At 56.7% G+C, this 16487-nt stretch overlaps 2 protein-coding genes across 6 annotated transcripts; both read right to left on the reverse strand.

Annotated features, from left to right (window-relative positions):
- Window positions 1–152: 152 nt before the first annotated feature.
- On the reverse strand, window positions 153–3741 carry taf6l (TAF6-like RNA polymerase II, p300/CBP-associated factor (PCAF)-associated factor). Its single transcript, XM_077588180.1, has 12 exons — window positions 3528–3741; window positions 2863–3018; window positions 2690–2776; window positions 2473–2623; window positions 2321–2371; window positions 2156–2250; window positions 2011–2085; window positions 1723–1943; window positions 1514–1646; window positions 1304–1432; window positions 755–1227; window positions 153–677 (listed from the first exon to the last, which is right to left on the reverse strand). The coding sequence occupies exons 2-12, from the start codon at window positions 3007–3009 to the stop codon at window positions 338–340; spliced, it is 1902 nt and encodes a 633-aa protein (XP_077444306.1). The 5' UTR covers window positions 3010–3018; window positions 3528–3741; the 3' UTR covers window positions 153–337.
- Window positions 3742–5098: 1357 nt separating this feature from the next.
- Window positions 5099–16357, reverse strand: znf219 (zinc finger protein 219). 5 transcript variants are annotated; one of them, XM_077588155.1, is made up of 7 exons: window positions 16136–16357; window positions 15940–16040; window positions 12833–12916; window positions 8847–8918; window positions 6743–8759; window positions 6520–6672; window positions 5099–6441 (listed from the first exon to the last, which is right to left on the reverse strand). In XM_077588155.1, the coding sequence occupies exons 1-7, from the start codon at window positions 16194–16196 to the stop codon at window positions 5399–5401; spliced, it is 3531 nt and encodes a 1176-aa protein (XP_077444281.1). In that variant the 5' UTR covers window positions 16197–16357; the 3' UTR covers window positions 5099–5398. The 5 variants fall into 5 exon arrangements, with proteins under 5 accessions (XP_077444281.1, XP_077444282.1, XP_077444284.1 ...); XM_077588156.1 differs by lacking the exon at window positions 12833–12916 and having other exon boundaries at window positions 16136–16356; XM_077588158.1 differs by lacking the exon at window positions 16136–16357 and having other exon boundaries at window positions 15940–15999.
- Between the last annotated feature and the right edge of the window lie 130 nt (window positions 16358–16487).

The following is a 16487-nucleotide window of genomic DNA, read 5'->3' on the forward strand; positions in this document are numbered from 1 at the left end:
TTCATCGCAGAATCGTTGTATCCCAATATCTCAATTAGTGTAAATGTCGGCATCTACTGGCGACCCCACATAAACGTAAGTAGATACATTTCTATTATGATGTATGGACTTTGGGGAGCAGGTGTACGCGTTGAAACAAAACTCAAACATCGTTTGGATGTGTTTTTTTTATTACAATGTGTAAACTATCTCACTGCTGAACAGCACGCCATTTGGCAAAAGAAAGCAATATGCGGATATGCAATTATACTGAAAGTCCATCTTCAAAAAGAAGACAAATGAGCTTCGCGGAAATCTGTCTGTCGTCGTTTTGTGGTACAATTTGAAAAGTCCCCCCCTACAGTGGAAGGTGAAGGGAATAGTGGGAGCGAGCCCAACGCCCGACGGGTTTGCCCACCCGACCGATGACGGGCAGCTTGTGGGCGTACGCTCGCGGCGGGACGGCGGGGAGGGCCGCGCTCGGGGCGAAGGCCGTCTGAAAGGGCCGCCGACCGCGGCAACTGCGACCCATCTGCCTGCCGCCGATGAGGAAGGAGAAGACCGGAGGTCCCGCCTGAGGAGAGCTGAAGCGCGCCTTGGGGAAAACGTCCCGAGGCGGAGCCGCCTGCCGCTGGCCCGACCGTGACGCCGAAGATCGAGAACGCTGAACGGAGGAAGACGAGGAGCGAGGCACCCCCCTGCCGAGGGGGGTGGCCAATGAGTTCCACCCGCCGACAAGTCTTACGTAAGGAACGCGACAAAAACAAAATGCTACCTTCCGGTCGCAGCCAGGCTGGGCGGCGGCGGGTCGGTCCGGGGACTGCCGTCCCGCCTGGGACTGATGTTCAGGTTGGCCGTGAGCTGGGGCATCTTGCGGGCCGCCTCGTGATTGGACGCGGGCCCGGGGGGGTCCTTCCGGGCGTGGCCGGCCTGCGCCGGGCGGGCGGACGCTCCGTGCCCCGTGCTGAAGCGCACCGCCAGGCTGTCTCCGAAGAAGGAGTAGAGCTCGCAATACATGGCCGGGAGCGGGACGGGGGTCCAGTCCTCCCACGGGCACCCGGCGCCGCCCGTCTGAAGGTGGCTGGCGATGCCCAAGGCCGCCTCCGACAGCGGTTCCGGCGGCGGGCTGAGACCGGGGGAGCTCACCCCGTACCCCGACGCGCCGGCCGCCGATCCCCAATGGGCGGCGGCGGCGGGGCCCCCGTCCGCCGCCAGGGCCTTCATCTTCAGTAAGCGCTCCACCGCCACCTGCCACGCGGCGCCATCACACGGAGAGGCCTCGACGGATCCCGCTTTTCGCACCCATGATATTCGGGGGACTTACCAAGATGGCGCCGTAGACCTTGTGTCCGTCCGCCTTGACCTGGGCGTTGGACACGGAATAGTCGTCCAGCACGGCCTGCAGGTTGGCCCAGTAGGCAGGGAGGTGCGGGAACAGAACTCTTTCCACGGCCTAACGGCAAAGTGCTTTCGTCGATACCTCTTTGCTTGGGAACAAACCGGGCGGAGAGCAGAGCCACTCGTCCTTCGTTACCTTCCATCCCAGGGCGTGGAGGCCCACCACGGCGCCGTAGTGGGAGCACAGCGGTCTCACGGGATCTGACAGAACCTTCTGAAGGGACAGGAGGATCTGGTGATAGAGCCCGCTCACCAGATCGCCGTGAGTCCTGCGAGTCGGGACGCCATTTCAGACGCGGGACCGGAAGAAGCTCCGTCTTCCGTCGCCGGGGACCGGAGGTTTACCAGAAGATGTGGCTGAGCAGCAGGGCGGCGTAGTCCCTCAGAGTCCAGTGGTCGTTGAGCGGGTTGATGGAGGCCGCCAGGGGCTCCAGGACGCAGTACATGACGCTGGAGACCAAGCTGCGCACGTACGAGCCCAGGTACAGGTAGGGGTTCTGGACCAAACTCTTCACCATGTGCAGGAGCCTGTTGAGCTGCTCCAGGTCGTGACTGACCGACTTCACCTGCAAAGATGGCGGCGTGGCTAACCCACTTCACCCGCAAGAGATCTTAGCCGGAGGCGCTACCTACCCCGCTGATGACGTAAACAAAGTATGGGAGTAAGGCCGCAATCTTGGAGTTGGACTGCAGGTCCAGCAGAGCCACCTGCGAGAAACCGAGAGCTCAGATGGAGCCGCCGACATCCCGGCCGCCAGTCGCCGGACGCCAGCCGCACCTTCATGAGCTGGGCGTCCTCTCCCAGAATGGCCCTGGTCATTTGCTGGTAATACTTCAAAAGGTCTTCCGAAAGGGTCTGGACCGCCGAGGGGACTTGCGGACGGCAAGCAGACGGGTCAAGGCCGGCCGCCCTGGTTTCGGGCTCCGGTCGGCGCGCTCTTACCCGTTCCTTGGGGCTCCACGTTCCCTCTCCCGTCCAAGTACGACACATACACTGGACCCGCCGCCGCCGCCCCCCAAAAAACAGACAACGTGACTTTGACAGAACTCCCGATGGACCCTTTGACCTTTTCCCGTTCCGGCTTTTGGGCTGACCTCGGACCATGGTCTCGGCGCAGCCTTTGGGGATGTTGGTGGCCAGGGCCAACTCCACCAGGTTGACGTCGCGGTCCTCGGTGAAGAAAAGCTCGCCTTCTTTGGCCGGGCGGAAGGGGAGGGCGTCTTGGGACCCGTAGCCGCAAACGGCCTTGACGGGTTTGGGCGGGAGGCGTTACGGGTCGGCGGGGGAAGACGGCATTGGCGCTGCTTCTACCTCCACGTTGCTCCAGCGCAGAGCTCGGTTGAAGTCTTCCACGGTCAACTTCCTTCTCTTGGCGTGTCGCATGAAGTGAGAGCTACTCTGTTGGATTGTGGGAAAACAATAAGAACAACAAAAAGAATAAGAATAGCATTTTTCTCCGGCCCAGGTCTCCGGTCGCCCGTTACCTGGGCGGCCTCCCTGAGCCGGTAGCAGACGTCTTCTGCCAGGAGAGCGGCCACGTCGTCGGCCAGTTCGGCCCCGGCGCTCTCGGCCATCAGCTTGACCGATTCCCTGGACACTTCGGCGAAGCGCCGCTCCTCCCGCTCCGCCATCCGCTTGGGCTGAAAGCGAGCCAGGTAAGCCATTTAGCATCCAAAAACTGTTGAGTGTATAAGTACTTCGATATTTGGATTTACACGAGAGTTGAGTTGAAACTTCATGTCTAGTTTTCTACTTAGAAGGGGCCTGTCAGTCAATATCACTTTTATACCTGATAAAATCATATTTCAACTCTGCTATTCTATACAAATGACACAAGTGCAACACACGCACATCACTAAAAAACACGCAGATTCACACAAACACACGCACGCACAAACACGCGCACACATTGTGCTCCTGCCTCCCAAATGACACACGTCGAGTTGTAAACTTTTAAAAGCCAAAAGTGAACTCGTGAAAGACGTCCAGTTTGCCCCGATTTACCCAAAAGTTTGCCATTTAAAAAGGGCAGTTAATCGATCGGAAGTTCGGGACGGACAATTGCCCCCAAATGGAGCATTCTGCCAAAAGAAGTTGACTACCAACGAGATGCTAAGCCTCTGAAGCTAGCGTCAATTCGCAGTCGTACCCGCACGAGATGATGGTCGCTCGCTTCCAAGCAATTTGCCCGTGAAAATCCGAGTCCAAATCCCACGATTGGTCTTCCTTTGTTATCCAATCGATTGGAAGCCGAGGCGGAATATTTCGTGTGGGACGTTTCTTTCACTGTGCAGTGTCAAATCGACGTCGCATGAGCTCCCGTGCGCATGCGCCACCGAGGGAACCAGACGTGATCTCAGGTACCGGGTGGTTCCACAGGAGGGCGCCGTTGTGCCAAAATAAATCAAAGTCAAGCGAGCGAACATATGTATTTGTTCAACCCCAATTGATTCCTACTTGGCAATTTCACTAGTGATATTTGCGTCGACTTTTCTCAAAAATGTTGACATTTTGACATGGAAATGTTTCCCTAGAGTGGGGAAAACTTCCTGTCTTTCTATCAAAAAAACAACAACACAATCCATCATGTCATCTAATTGTTTATTGTTTTTTTGCTGCTGTTGTTGTTGATCATATTAGTCACGACTAAAGTATGTTAGATGACACGGTCCCCACTGCAATGGCGGCGGACCACGTGAGAGCGCAATTCCGGCACCGCCCGTTGATTGCTTCGTTTTTTTTTCTCGCCAATCGGGTGCCGGGCGTATCAAAAGCAGCGAATCGGCGGCCAGGTTTGAGTCCAGGACGGCGGTCGCTCGGGTTTGCGCTCTCACTCTTTGTTTCAAAAAAAGACTAACAAAAAGAAAACAGGGACACCTCTAGGATAGCTAGCTGTACAACATTCAACAAGAATTGTCTTTTCAAGCACAAGAAAGAGCATGTTTGGAACATGCTTCAAACACATACACGCAAGTCCCATAGAGGCCTTGACAGCAAAAAAAAAAAAAAAAGGACGGAGGGGCGGCAAGGGCGACGGGGAGCGGGAGGTGATTGGGCTCCGTCTATCTTTAACGTCTCGTCGGACGCATTTTGGTCAGATTCAATCTGGTCGTGGGTTTTGAACCCTTGGGTGCGAGCTTTAACGTCTGCCAGAGATGGACTCCAATCAGGTAAGTGGATTTTTTTTATTTTAGATCTAGCGCACTGTGTGAGACTAACACTCGACCGCGACTCAAGTCCTGGCCGGGTGTCCCGTCTTTGACTTGAGCTCGTGTCCAGTCTTCAAAACACCATTCTCATCTGGCCCAAGGGGGCAATGACTGGGGTCCCCCATCTCAGGGCTCTGCTTTGGCAGAAAGGGCAGACAGGAGGTTGTACAAAAAAAAGGACCAACAAGTGCTTGAATCAGAAGGCACGGTGGAATTGACGCCCATCGGCGGCGTCCAGTCCGAGATCGGCCCCCCCGCGGCCGGCGGCCGGCGTCCGGTCCGAGATCGGCCCCCCCGCCGACCGTACATTCCCATCGAAGCGCTCTTGGTCACCGCAGACCGGGAGCCGATCCCTCGTCGACGAGTAAAAGAACATTTGGTCCGCACCAAAAAGAAGGGCTTGCACAGTGCTGCCTGCGTAAGGACATTCAGCTCAACAAACATCAAAATCATTTTCCCACCAAACAAACACCATGAAAAAGGTTTTTTTTTTTCTTCGTAAATCCCCCCCCCCCCCCCCCCCCCATTCTTCTGGTAAACGCTACACTTTCTACTGGGATGTTTTAGCCTTAGCTAGTCGTTTCAGCGTGGTCGCTAACTTGGCGCATTCCTATTTTGGCCACAGCGCCCCCAGTGGTTACACCTCCGGCTCGAAAAGACAAAACTACCACCACAATCACAGAAAACCACCGGCCGTGGTCCACGTGGAGCACTTTTGCTGGAATGCTTGTTGAAGTCGGAACACAAATGAGTTTTGGAGAAACAAAAAGGAGCTTGAAAAGTCTTCAATGTGCAACTGGCCAGCCTTGATTTATTCCGCGGGGACGGCGGTCTCGTGCGGACCCTCTGGGTCGCTGCCGCTTTCCTCCTCCTCCTCCTCCTCCTCCTCCTCCTCCCCCTCTTCCTCCTCTTCCTCCTCCTCTTCCTCTTGTTCTTCATCGTCGCCCCCCGATTCGCTTTGAACGGCCGGGCCATCGCTCGAAGCGTGCTCAGAGGACGCGTCAGCGGGGCCACGGTCCGCAAGGACTCCATTGGGGGTCCAGGTCTGGTTCAAGGAGCCCTCCCGGGCCCCGGCTTGAGAGTCGTTGGCGTGGCCCCAAATCCCCGGGAAATGGTGGCGGCGGAACGACCCGGCGCCTTCGGAGACCTCGTTGTCGTTCTCCTCGGCCCCCAAAGAGCGGATTTTGCGCCGGGTTTTGGCGGCGTGGTTGACCCGGAGGTGCATGGTCATGAGCTCCGGCGAGGACGTCCCAAACGGACAGTCCAAACACTTCCTCAGTTTAACGTCCGCCCTCTCTCCCGCGTCTTCTTCCGGCTCTCCGAGGAATGTCGAGGGACGGCGGGACAGGTCGAGCGGTTCGAAGGCGCCCGCCGGACCGGGGGCGGCTGGCGTTTGGTCCCCGCCCACCACCATCCGGTTGGTGGTCAGGGGCTTACGGCGGGAAACTTTGAGGACTTTTGGAGGAGGAGACTCTCTAGTCCACGCTCCTTCCGCCCCGCCGGGGTACGGGGCCCCCAGGGCCCCCTCGGCCCCCGATACGTAGCGGTAATGCGTCTCCGGGTCGTGGCTTAAAGAGGCGAAGGCGGCCTGAGCGTCCTGCGGAAGCCCGAGGAGCCAGGGTCGCCGGCCCGGGCCGGAATCGGGTCCGTCTTGACGAGCTTTGGGATGGCCTTGCGGACGGCGCTGCTTGACGGGGGTCAGGCCGTCGAAGGCGGGGGCCAGTCCGCCCGCGGAGGATGCGGGGGAGGCGGCCAGGTTGCGTTGTTCCCTGTGGTGCCGCTGTAGGTGGTACTTGAGCGAGCCCGACTGGGTGCCGGCGTAGTCACAATGAGGGCACTTGTAGGGTCTCTCGCCTTGACGGAAATTTGCATTAGACTATTTTTAGCCACTGGTCGGCCAGGCGGCTCCAAGGTTAGGGCCGACCCTCTTACCTGTGTGGACTCTCAAGTGCACTTTGAGGTGATGCGAGGAGCGGAAGGCTTTACCGCAGTAAGGACAGTCCTTGATGCCCCGACCTCGGACGCGCTCTCGGGGGCTGGGAAGCCCGGCCGCGGCGGACAGCGCCCCCGTGGTCCCGTTCTCTCCTGTAAAGCGCCGTCAACAAACGTGAGGAGTGCGCGCAAAGACAAGGGAACGGCGGAGGAGCAAACTGACCTTGGAAGTCCGACAGGACCAGGGGAAAGCCGGGCGCTTCCGATTCCCGCCTGGGTTGGCCTCCCTCTTGGCCGGAGTCGCACGTGGCCTCCGTCTCGCCCGCCGCCGGACCTTCTTTTTGGGACTTGTGAGCGTGAACGCGAGCGTGAACAAGCACCTGCTGGAGGCTGTGAAAGAGCTTTCCACAGTCGGGGCACTCCCACGACCCCTGGGTCGGACCAGTGGCTCCGGGATCCACCGGGTCGGCGTAGGCCCCGAGCGGGTCGTCCTCCGTCGCCACCGTCCGGGTTAGACCGCTATGCCGAGCCCTGTCTCGCTCTCTCTGGAGCTGCTGGTGCCGTTGGTGGCGCTGGTGCTGCTCCTGCTGAGCCCGCTGAGCCGCCGCTAGGCTACGTGCCACCAGCTGCCACCAAGGGGCTTGCTCCCCTCCTTCCACGGCGCACCTCCGCTCCGACCTCCCTCTTCCGGCCTCCTCCCCTTCGGCGCCCACGGAGCCACCGGCGTTTCCCCTCTCGGCCACCTGGGCCACGGCTTGGAGCCTCTCCGTGCAGCTGGCCCCGCCGCCGTCGCCGGGAAGGCTCAGGTAGCCTAGGATGGCCGAGGTGCCGGAGGAGGTCCGCATCCTGCCGGAGTTGTCCCTCTCCGGTCTCTTTTGCCCCGTTCTGCCGGAGCCTTGCTGAGCCAGAAGAAGGCCCGAGTAGAGGGTGTTCAGGGACAGGTGCCCCCCCGCCAAGGCCTTGGCCTGCGACTCGGCGTCGGGGCTTCCCAAGCCGGCTTTGAGGCCGAGCTTGTTGAGGTGTACTTTCATGTGGTTTTTGAGGAACCACGGCTCCTTGAAGCCACGCCCGCACACCTGGCACTTGTGGTCCAAGGAGTTCTTGTGCTTACGCATGTGCCCCTTAAGGAACCAGGACTGAGTGAACCTCTGTCCGCACGTGTCGCAGCGGAACGCCGGCAGCGAGGACGATCCCGACACCTTGGGGGCGGGGGAGGTCTGGCCGGCCTCCGAGGGGACCCCGGCCCCCCTTGAATCGGCCAAGGCCGGAGGCGAGGCGGGACCCTGCGGGGAGGGGTGGCACTCCCGCAGGTGAGAGGCCAGCGATCCTTCCTGGCTGGCGGAATAAGGACAGAGGGTGCATTTGTACGGGTTGTGGAGGATCCGCACGTGGCGCGCCAACTCGGAAGCCGTGCGGAATTTGCCCTTGCAGGCGTGGCAACGGAAGGCGGCCGGCGCGGGAGCCAACGCGGGAGCCAACGCGGGAGCCGACGCCGTCCAGGGGGCCGGCTCTCGGCTCGGCGCCGGGCCGGATCTCGTGCGGTTCTTCTCCGGCTCCGCGCCTTCCCCTTCCTCCGGGAACGTGCCGGCGAGGCTTCCGCTGGCCGAGGGCTTTCTTGGCGTCTCCGTCTGCCCTTTCCCGTTCTGTTGGATTCCGAGGTTCTGCTCCATTCCGAGGTTCTGCCGGAGAGGCGCCGAGGCCGCCGACCCCCGGCAACGGGACGAGACCGGGCGGTGTCGGTCCAGACTGTGCGCTCTGGCGTGGAGGGACAAAATGCTTTGGAATCGGAACCTCTTGCCGCAGACGTGGCAGGAGAAGCGGAGCGACGGTCCCGACGCCGCCCCTCCCGCTCCCGCCGCCGCCCTGCCCGAAGCGTCCCTCTGGAAGAGCTGCAGGTCCAGCTCGTCGTCGCAGCTCCCGCCGGCTCCCGAAGACAGGGCGAACTCCAGCGCCCCCATGCCGAGCGGGGGCGCCGGGGGCGTGGCGGAGGAGTCCGAGCCGGGACCGGCCGGGAAGAGAGCCACGGCCAGGGTAGGGGACGGAAGAGCCTCGCCCGGGGAAGGGGACGGAAGAGCCCGGCCCTTCCGTCGCTCGTCCTCCCGGCCCTCCTCGGCGGAGGGCGACGCCGCGAGACGCGGACGCGGACGCCGGTGGGAGGATTCCGGGCTTTTGGACGGGACTGGCGGCTCGGGGCTACAGGGCAACGCCGACTCTGTCGGGGAATCCATCCTCTTCTTTGACTGCAGGAGTGAGAGCGAGACAAAACACTTTACACATGAACGCAAACCCGAATCGGCGTGGGGATCTCGAAGGAAGGAAGGACTTACCGGGCGCGTTTGCGGGGTTAGGCCATTGTCCAGGATCTGGCTTGGCAGGGGTGCGACTCCTCCCTCAATCCCCTGGATGGCACAGATTTCAAGAACAGGTCAACAGGTCAATGAATGAAAGAGAAGGAAGCCACGTGACCGAGCCAACATTTCACGGCGAAGGCAACTTTAGCGCAAGCAAGCGCTTTGGATTTTCACACTGCGCGTACGTAGCAACAGGTGCGCACCTGTTGCACGCACGCGCTAACGGACGTCACGTACGTGCGTATCCGTTTGGATGTTGATGGCACCAAACGGGAAGGGCCCAATTTTGAGGCTCGTCAATTCGCCTTTCCGGCGGCGCACCATCTACTATTGACGAAGCTCGGGCGTGGTGCCTTCAACCGCTAGATGCACGCTTGATTGTGCATGATCACAATGTGTGTGCGCGCGCACGCACGGCACAAGATTGTTCCGCCGCCGCCGCCAGCTGACATTTTAGCTGAGCTGTGAGTCACAGGGATATCGCTGCACACCGGTTCATCCTCGGTGATTGTTGGCTGGCTTCTGTCTGTCTTTCTGGCCTTGTAAAACCCATCCCCCCCTCTTCTTCTCTCTACTTCTGGTTTCTCGCCCGCTTCCTCACCTCCTCCCTGCCTCCCTCCCTCCGTCTGTCTATTATTCACTCATTTTCTTTCATTCTCCGAACCCCCTGCCCCCTCGCCCCCTCGCTCCCTCGCTCGCTCGCTTGCTCGGCTCCCCTGGTCCCGCGGTGCCGTGGCTTGGCGGCGTGCCAGGGAATGCTGGTATCAGCTGGTAGATTGGAGACTGCCAACATGGCGAAGAGCAAAGGAAGAGAAGGAAAACACACGGCGCCTCCACAAAAGAATATCAAGCCAAACCTGAGCCGCCGCCGCCGCCGCCGCCGTCGCTAAGTGGCAGCTAAATGCCTCTCCTGCATTTTCCTACGAATATGTCTCCGGCTGCGCTTTGTTCCGCCGCGACAGACGGATCCCGTCGACGCGTCGCTGTGGCGAGGCCGGGAAGTACTCGGGGACTAAACGGCGCGGGATCACGTCACTCTCAAACTAAAGGTCCCCGAGAACCTCCTCTGGGAGATTCCTCCACTTTGGGATCTATTGACGGTCGGTCCGTCCACGGCGACGGCACGTCAGAAAGTACAAAAACAGAAGCGACTCCTGGCGAGGGGGTGGCGGGAGCTCCAAATTCACCAGCTCCTTTGAGACCTTGGATGTTTACGTTAACGTACTTGCGCAACGGCGCTCGCTACGTGCACGTGGGGCTGGCAATTTCCTTCGTACAAGTCCAATCTGACATTGGTGCTTTGAGACTGTTAACTTGAGTCCGGAAGGGGAATCATTCCTACTATTGCCCAGGTGGGATCTGCGGGGTTCCACCCGAAGGGGCCCAGGAGAGGTGGCAGGCATGTCGGCGTTGACCTCAAACCGAGATTTGACTCCACCGCCGGCCGGCCTGTTTTGGCCGCATCCACGTTCCTACCTCCCTCCTTGCACCGTGATGACGACATGCTCAAAAAGCCTGCTTCATCCGTTGCGCAGATGTTTGCGCTGAGTCACACGTTGCTTTGTCCAATGTGTAGTCATTACATAAGCATTTGGAGGCTATCCTAAAGTTCAAGCTAGCGCACTACGGCTTCTTCCCACATGTCAAAGCGGGAACGCTCCGTTTGTCCCAAAAGTAACCGACCGACAGACCGACTCGTGGTCAAGCACACGTGCTTTGGCAAAGTGGAAGCGGCTGGCGTCTCACGTAGGGATCCCAGAAACTGGCCTTGACCCTGCGGCCTTTTCACTCAAGGTCAGCAGGGGTTAGGCCCTTCGACCCTTTTTCCCCAGAGGGAAAGAGACGGACCGCCGGGACTTTGTCGGGAAGGAGTAGACCGGAGGAAGTCGTACGACGCACGCGCCGGGCAACGGCCACCTGAGCGGCCTGGGACAAAGGCCGGGAGGAAGCCGTCTCAACCGAGGGAAAGAGACTTCATTTACGGCTTTGTCAAGAACAAAGCTTGCCTCAACACACCTCCAAAAACACGCCCCCCCCCAAAGGAACAAAAAAAAGACGGCAAAAGGTGGTCGGGGGTCACGTGAGCGTTCCTATTTAGAGCGACTTGCTCCTGACGTGAAAACATTTGGACAAAATGAGCGCCTGCCTGCCGACTCGACTCGGCTCGGCTCCATTTTGTTCCCCAAATGTTCCAGAGTGAGCGAGCGAGCGAGCGAGCAAGCGGGAAGAGAGATCCGTCACGGCTCTCATCTGCCAATCAAGCGGCAAATAATTGGAGCTTCCGCGCACGCGCTTCTTTTTCCGTCTGGAACAATTGGATGATGGCGCGCGTGTAAGTGCGCGCTCCCCGCTCGCCCCGCTCGCCCCGTTTGCCCGCCTGCCACCGCAACAAAAGGCTGATTGACGCAAATGTGCACACGCGCGCGTGCACGCAACTTTGTCCGTGCGTGCAACTTGAGCGGCACGGCGGCTCGACGGGTTCCGGTCCGTTCGCCGCGTGCTCGCGCAACTTGCTGAAAGTTAGCCGAGGCGACACGCGCGCACGCGCGACCGTGTCCCGTGTCCCGGATCCCGGGTCCCGGGGGACCTGGGCCACGCGCCCCACGGAGCGCGGGCACGACGTGCAGATGATAAAAGTCAAAAGCCACGCGTGATCCCAAAAGCCATCAAGGAGAAAAAAAGCCAAAGAAAACGCCATCGGACAGACGCCAAGTGCGCACCTACGTGACGTGAACACATACACACACATATTTGTCCCCCCGGCCAGCCAGCGGTGTCGGTGGTGTCGGTGGTGTTGGTACTTACGCGTGAGGCGGCTCGCAGATTAATGACGCGACACGTCATGATTACGTTGAGCTTGAATTAAATACATTACGACTTGGGGGAAATGGAAATGGGGCTTGTGTACAAGCGGACGGCGTCTCCCCCGTACGCCCACCCGCCCACCGTCGCTCTCTCGCTCTCGCTCTCTCTCTCTCTCTCGATCTCTCCCCCCCTCCTTTCCGATCCCCCCTCCATTCTTCAGGGTGGGGGGCTCCGTGTAGGTTGGAAATGTTAATTATGATCTCAGCACGGGCTCCATTTTACAAGCGCGTCATCCCGCCGCCCAAATATGGCAGCTGACACCAAAAGGAGGCGAAAGAACAAGAAGGAGGAAAAGCCAATCACTTGTCAGGCAGACGGAGGTAAAGGAAGCCACGCCACGGCAACTTGATTCCGCCTCCTTTTTCTGTCGGCTGCCGGCTCTCCCCAAAAAAAGAGCCTGTCCCACTTTTCCAGCGGCTCCATTCCGAATTCCCGGAGCCAACGCGTACGTTGACTTTGCCAATGTCCAATCGCGTGGCCGCCTCCAATGGAGGAGCCCCGAATGGATGTCCTCCTTTCACCCCGAGTCCAGGGCCAGACAGTTCGAATTTTCAAGATGGGCTCGCGTTTTTGTGGAGAAAAGAAAATCCATCCGTCCATCTCGGTCCGCTCATCTGAGGTCAGGTGGCAGAGGCGGCGTCTGGTATACTCGGGGAAGACGCCACCGGTGGGTGCCCCCACTCGCAATCAGACCCATTGAGTGGACCTTTCCACGTGCGTGTCCACCTCTTGAGCGCCTGAACGATGAGAAAATCTTTCAACTTGGACCAGCTGACCTCTGCAGGATTGGACAGGCATTTCATGTTTGAGGGGGAAAATGATCTTTTCTCTTTCCTCTTCCTTTTAAAAAGGGATGCTGGAGACCTTTGTGCTCTGTCTGGGAGTTCCTTGTGGACCTTGACAGGGGGCCTCCTGGGAAACCCCTTCTACGGCCTCGCCAGTGCCTTAAATTCATACTTTTTGTGTCTTGCGCCTGGTATCTGAGGCCTTCGAGAGTCCCCGGAAGCGGAAACCCATACCCATACTTAGCAGAGCTATTTATTTTGGCCAGTCGCTTGCGTAATCTTGACTAGTCCTGAACTCGGGAGCTCGCTTACCACCATGCAAAGTCGACACCTGCGACTCACGGGTCCAAAAGCGCCCAATGTCCGAGAGTCCGACGGAGGGTCCCAACTGCTTCCCTGCCACACAAACACACACACACATACACACACACACGCACACACATACACACACATGGGCGTATGTGAAGACGATCATAGCGGAGCGTAGCGCGTGGCGGACTTGCCTGGAGCGACGTCGGCGCGGCGGAGGCCTCGGTTGGGGGACGTGGCACATTTGCCCAGATTCCCCACGCCCGCGCCGGCGGCCGAAGCGCGAGCCGGACCCGCCATGGCGCGGCCACGTGTCTACGACACGGTGTGTACGGCGTACGTGCGTGCGTGAGTGTACAATAATGGCATGAGCCGTTGCCGTCGTCGCCGCCGCCGCCGCCGCCACCGCCACCACTGCCACCGCCGCCTGTGATGTTTGATTGTTTGCTCCGCCGCAGCAGAAATGCACCAATTAATATGCAGAGAGAGCGTGAGACACACACACACACACACACACACAAACAAGAAAAACAGCCATGAGGGAGGAGGTGGGTGGATGGGTGGGGGGCGAGGGGCGAGGGGCGAGGGCGGGTGATGGAGAGAAAGAGGGGCAGGCGAGATGGCAGACAGTGGGGGAGTGGGGGAGTGGGGGGGAGATTGAAATGAAAGATGGAAGAAGCTTTCGCTGGATCTGGTGTGGGGGGCCCAATGTGTGTGTGTGTGTGTGTGTGTGTGTGAGAGAGAGAGAGAAATCAATGGAGGGGAGGAGAGATTGATTTAAGGGGTGAGGAAGAGGGGGAGGAATGATATGTGGCTACGGCGCCTGTCCTTTTTGTCGCAGTGTCAGGGTATTGATACTGTAATACACTCCAAGCGCACACACACTCCATCACCCCTCTCCCCCCCCCCCAACAATGCTACCGTGACAACGGCTGTCACGGCGACGCCTACTGGCACGTTGCCGCCACAATACGGAGGGCACCGGAGCGGCACGCTCGCGGGGAAGAAGGAAGGAGGCGGGGAGGGGGGGGCCCGTCACGTGATTGGATCGATGACGCGATGGACGGACGGATGGACGCTAATTCTCGAACGGGGACGTCGGAAAGCCGTCGATCGAATCGATACGCGTCCGTCATGTGCGGCTTGGCGCTCCCCCTGGCTCGGGCTCGGGCTCGGGCTTGGGCCTGTGTGTTTTTTTTCTTCTTCCATTGGGCATCCGGCGCCCGCCCTCCCCCTACCCTGCTAATATGATGTAAAAAGCTAATGGCATGCAAATGTCTGTTGTCCCGGTAACCAGAGCTGAAATATCCCTTTGATGTCTTCCCCCGACTCATTCTCTTCACGTTTTCTTTGTTTGCCACCATCAACACCCGGCCCCCACCTCCACACACACACACACACATCGCCCGTCCTCGCCCTCCCTCCCTCCCTCCCTCCTCTCCCGCCATTCTGTCTGTCTGTCTCTCTCTCTCTCTCTTTTTCTCTCTCGGCCTTCGCCATTCCACAGAAGGGGGAAAAAGAAAAAAAAAGTTCCAATTCCACTTTTTTTGTGTGGCCGTCTTTTCTTCTAGCGAGCCCTCCACACTGAGTTGCCCTGTCTGCCGCTCATTTCCCATCATTCCCACCTCGGCATCCCCCTCCCCACCTCGACACCGACCCCTTCCTGTTGCCCTCCCTCCCACGGCCGGGCCTTTATCTCTCGCTCTACACACACACACACACTTGGACATCCAGCCCTTCTGCTTTCAGGGAATTTGATCCCTGCAAGTATTTGATATTGTGCTCGGCTGCGTCTATGAAATGGCAGGAGGGGCGGGCGGGGGGTTTCTCCACAGCGAGTAAGGACTTACGGAGAGGCCGCCGTCCAACCCTGGACCCCAGAAGATGCAACAGTAAATTCATTCCTCAACCCAAAACGGCAAGGCAAGTCTATATTCAGAGAAGTCACCAGCTGTAGTCACTCATGATCTCTCACAAGAAGTTAAGAGGCCATGCTATGAAGCTCATTTCACTGACACAACTTTCTAAGTGAGCAAAATTGCTCATTCGTGTTGCTTTATGGATATTTTGGACCCAGCAGATTTGATCACTTTTTCTGTTCACCCATAATAAAGTCATAAAAGAAGCAAACTTCATGAATGTATTTTGTGACAAAGGAGTATCTGTTCCAATCACTCTATCAGAGAAAAATCAGAGTTGTAGAAATAACTGGAAAATCAAGAAAGCCATGACATTATGTTCTACACAACTGTATTTTTAAACAAGATTCATGTCTTATTTAAATTGAGCGTTTTTTTACTTAATCACACATACAAACATTTTTTAAAAAAATAAAGGGCTCATTTGAATCTAGTTTCAGAAATGTTATGTATTTTTAACTAGATTCATGTCTTATTTAAATTGAGTAAACAAAATCAACTCCATTTTAAATGAAGCTACGAACATGTATAAAATATTTATTCTATTCCTGCCTATTATAGGTAAAAGAGGATCACGTGTAATTGATATAAATATCAAAAATTAACAATCCGTTATTAGTGTATTACATCGCCGTTAGAACCATCACCAGTCCTTATTTTATTTTGTAAACCGTCAGCAGTTCGGAACAGGCACTTAAGAGAGCAAAATCACATTTCCATAGAGAGACTGCCATCTATCGGATTTGGTCGGTACTGCCACAACCGAGTAGCCTTTTTTCCTTTTTGAATCACACACACAAACACCCCCAAAATATGAAGGACTCATTTTTTATCAAGTTTCAGCATTTTGACGTATTTTTAAACAAGATTCATGTCTTATTTAAATTGAGAAACCAAAATAAACTCATTTCAAACTGAAAAATCAAATTAAAATTAAGTTCATTTGGGTTACTCCATTTAAATAAGACATGCATCTTGTTTAAAAATACATAAAATTTCTGAAACGTGATTCAAAGGAGCCCTTTAATTTATTAAATGTTTGTATGTGTGATTAAGAAAGAAAAAAAACGCTACGTTGTTGTTCCAATACCAAAAGTGTCCGCCAGAGGACAGTCTCCCTGTGTAAATGTCGAGGATCAAGCTAAATGGGCAAAAATTGAATATAGAGTAGAAAATGACAGCATTTCTTACCTTTGTCGCGACTTTGGCTGTGCAGGGTGACAGGCGGCTGCCCATCGATGGTAGAAAAAAACAATCCCAAAAAGCAGAAAAGCAAAACGCCTTTCGTACAGCTAATAAATAAAAAACACGATTTAGTAGGCTCTGGTGTCTTCTGCTAATGTACATGACGCGTTAAAGACATAAAAATAAACTAATACAAACGCACGCCAAACAATTCGGTTTCTCGTTTCCGGTTTTCTTCCGTGTTTCACTTCTGGGTCGCACATTTACTTTTTGTTGTTGTTTTTTGTTTTGTTTTCCTACGTCGTGGATAAGGCCTCACTATGAATATTCCTCCAAATATGTCACACACATTATGCTTAAATTTATAGCTGCAAAAACACAGCGGTTATTCACCATCGATTCGGGGAACGCAGGGGCCGTCGCGCATGCGCAAACGCTAGCCAGCATGTAAACAAAGTGTCAAACGTCATCGAAAAACCATCCAAAAACGGATTTTTTTTCGTTTCCTCTTTTGCAGAATTATTTTTCCCAAAATAGATGAAAGGTGCACGGAG

Source organism: Stigmatopora argus, chromosome 20, assembly GCF_051989625.1.
Source record: "Stigmatopora argus isolate UIUO_Sarg chromosome 20, RoL_Sarg_1.0, whole genome shotgun sequence".
Classification (NCBI taxonomy): Eukaryota; Metazoa; Chordata; class Actinopteri; order Syngnathiformes; family Syngnathidae; genus Stigmatopora; species Stigmatopora argus.

Excerpts from the sequence above, each read along its gene's own strand:
- taf6l (XM_077588180.1), bottom strand. The coding sequence starts at position 3,009 with ATGGCGGAGCGGGAGGAGCGGCGCTTCGCCGAAGTGTCCAGGGAATCG. Across the intron at positions 2,624-2,689 it reads TGCGCTGGAGCAACGTGGAG|GCCGTTTGCGGCTACGGGTC; the intron begins GTAGAAGCAGCG and ends AAACCCGTCAAG. Across the intron at positions 1,944-2,010 it reads TTGTTTACGTCATCAGCGGG|GTGAAGTCGGTCAGTCACGA; the intron begins GTAGGTAGCGCC and ends CCATCTTTGCAG.
- znf219 (XM_077588155.1), bottom strand. The coding sequence starts at position 16,196 with ATGTGCGACCCAGAAGTGAAACACGGAAGAAAACCGGAAACGAGAAAC. Across the intron at positions 6,673-6,742 it reads GGTCCTGTCGGACTTCCAAG|GAGAGAACGGGACCACGGGG; the intron begins GTCAGTTTGCTC and ends GGCGCTTTACAG. Across the intron at positions 6,442-6,519 it reads GCACTTGAGAGTCCACACAG|GCGAGAGACCCTACAAGTGC; the intron begins GTAAGAGGGTCG and ends ATTTCCGTCAAG.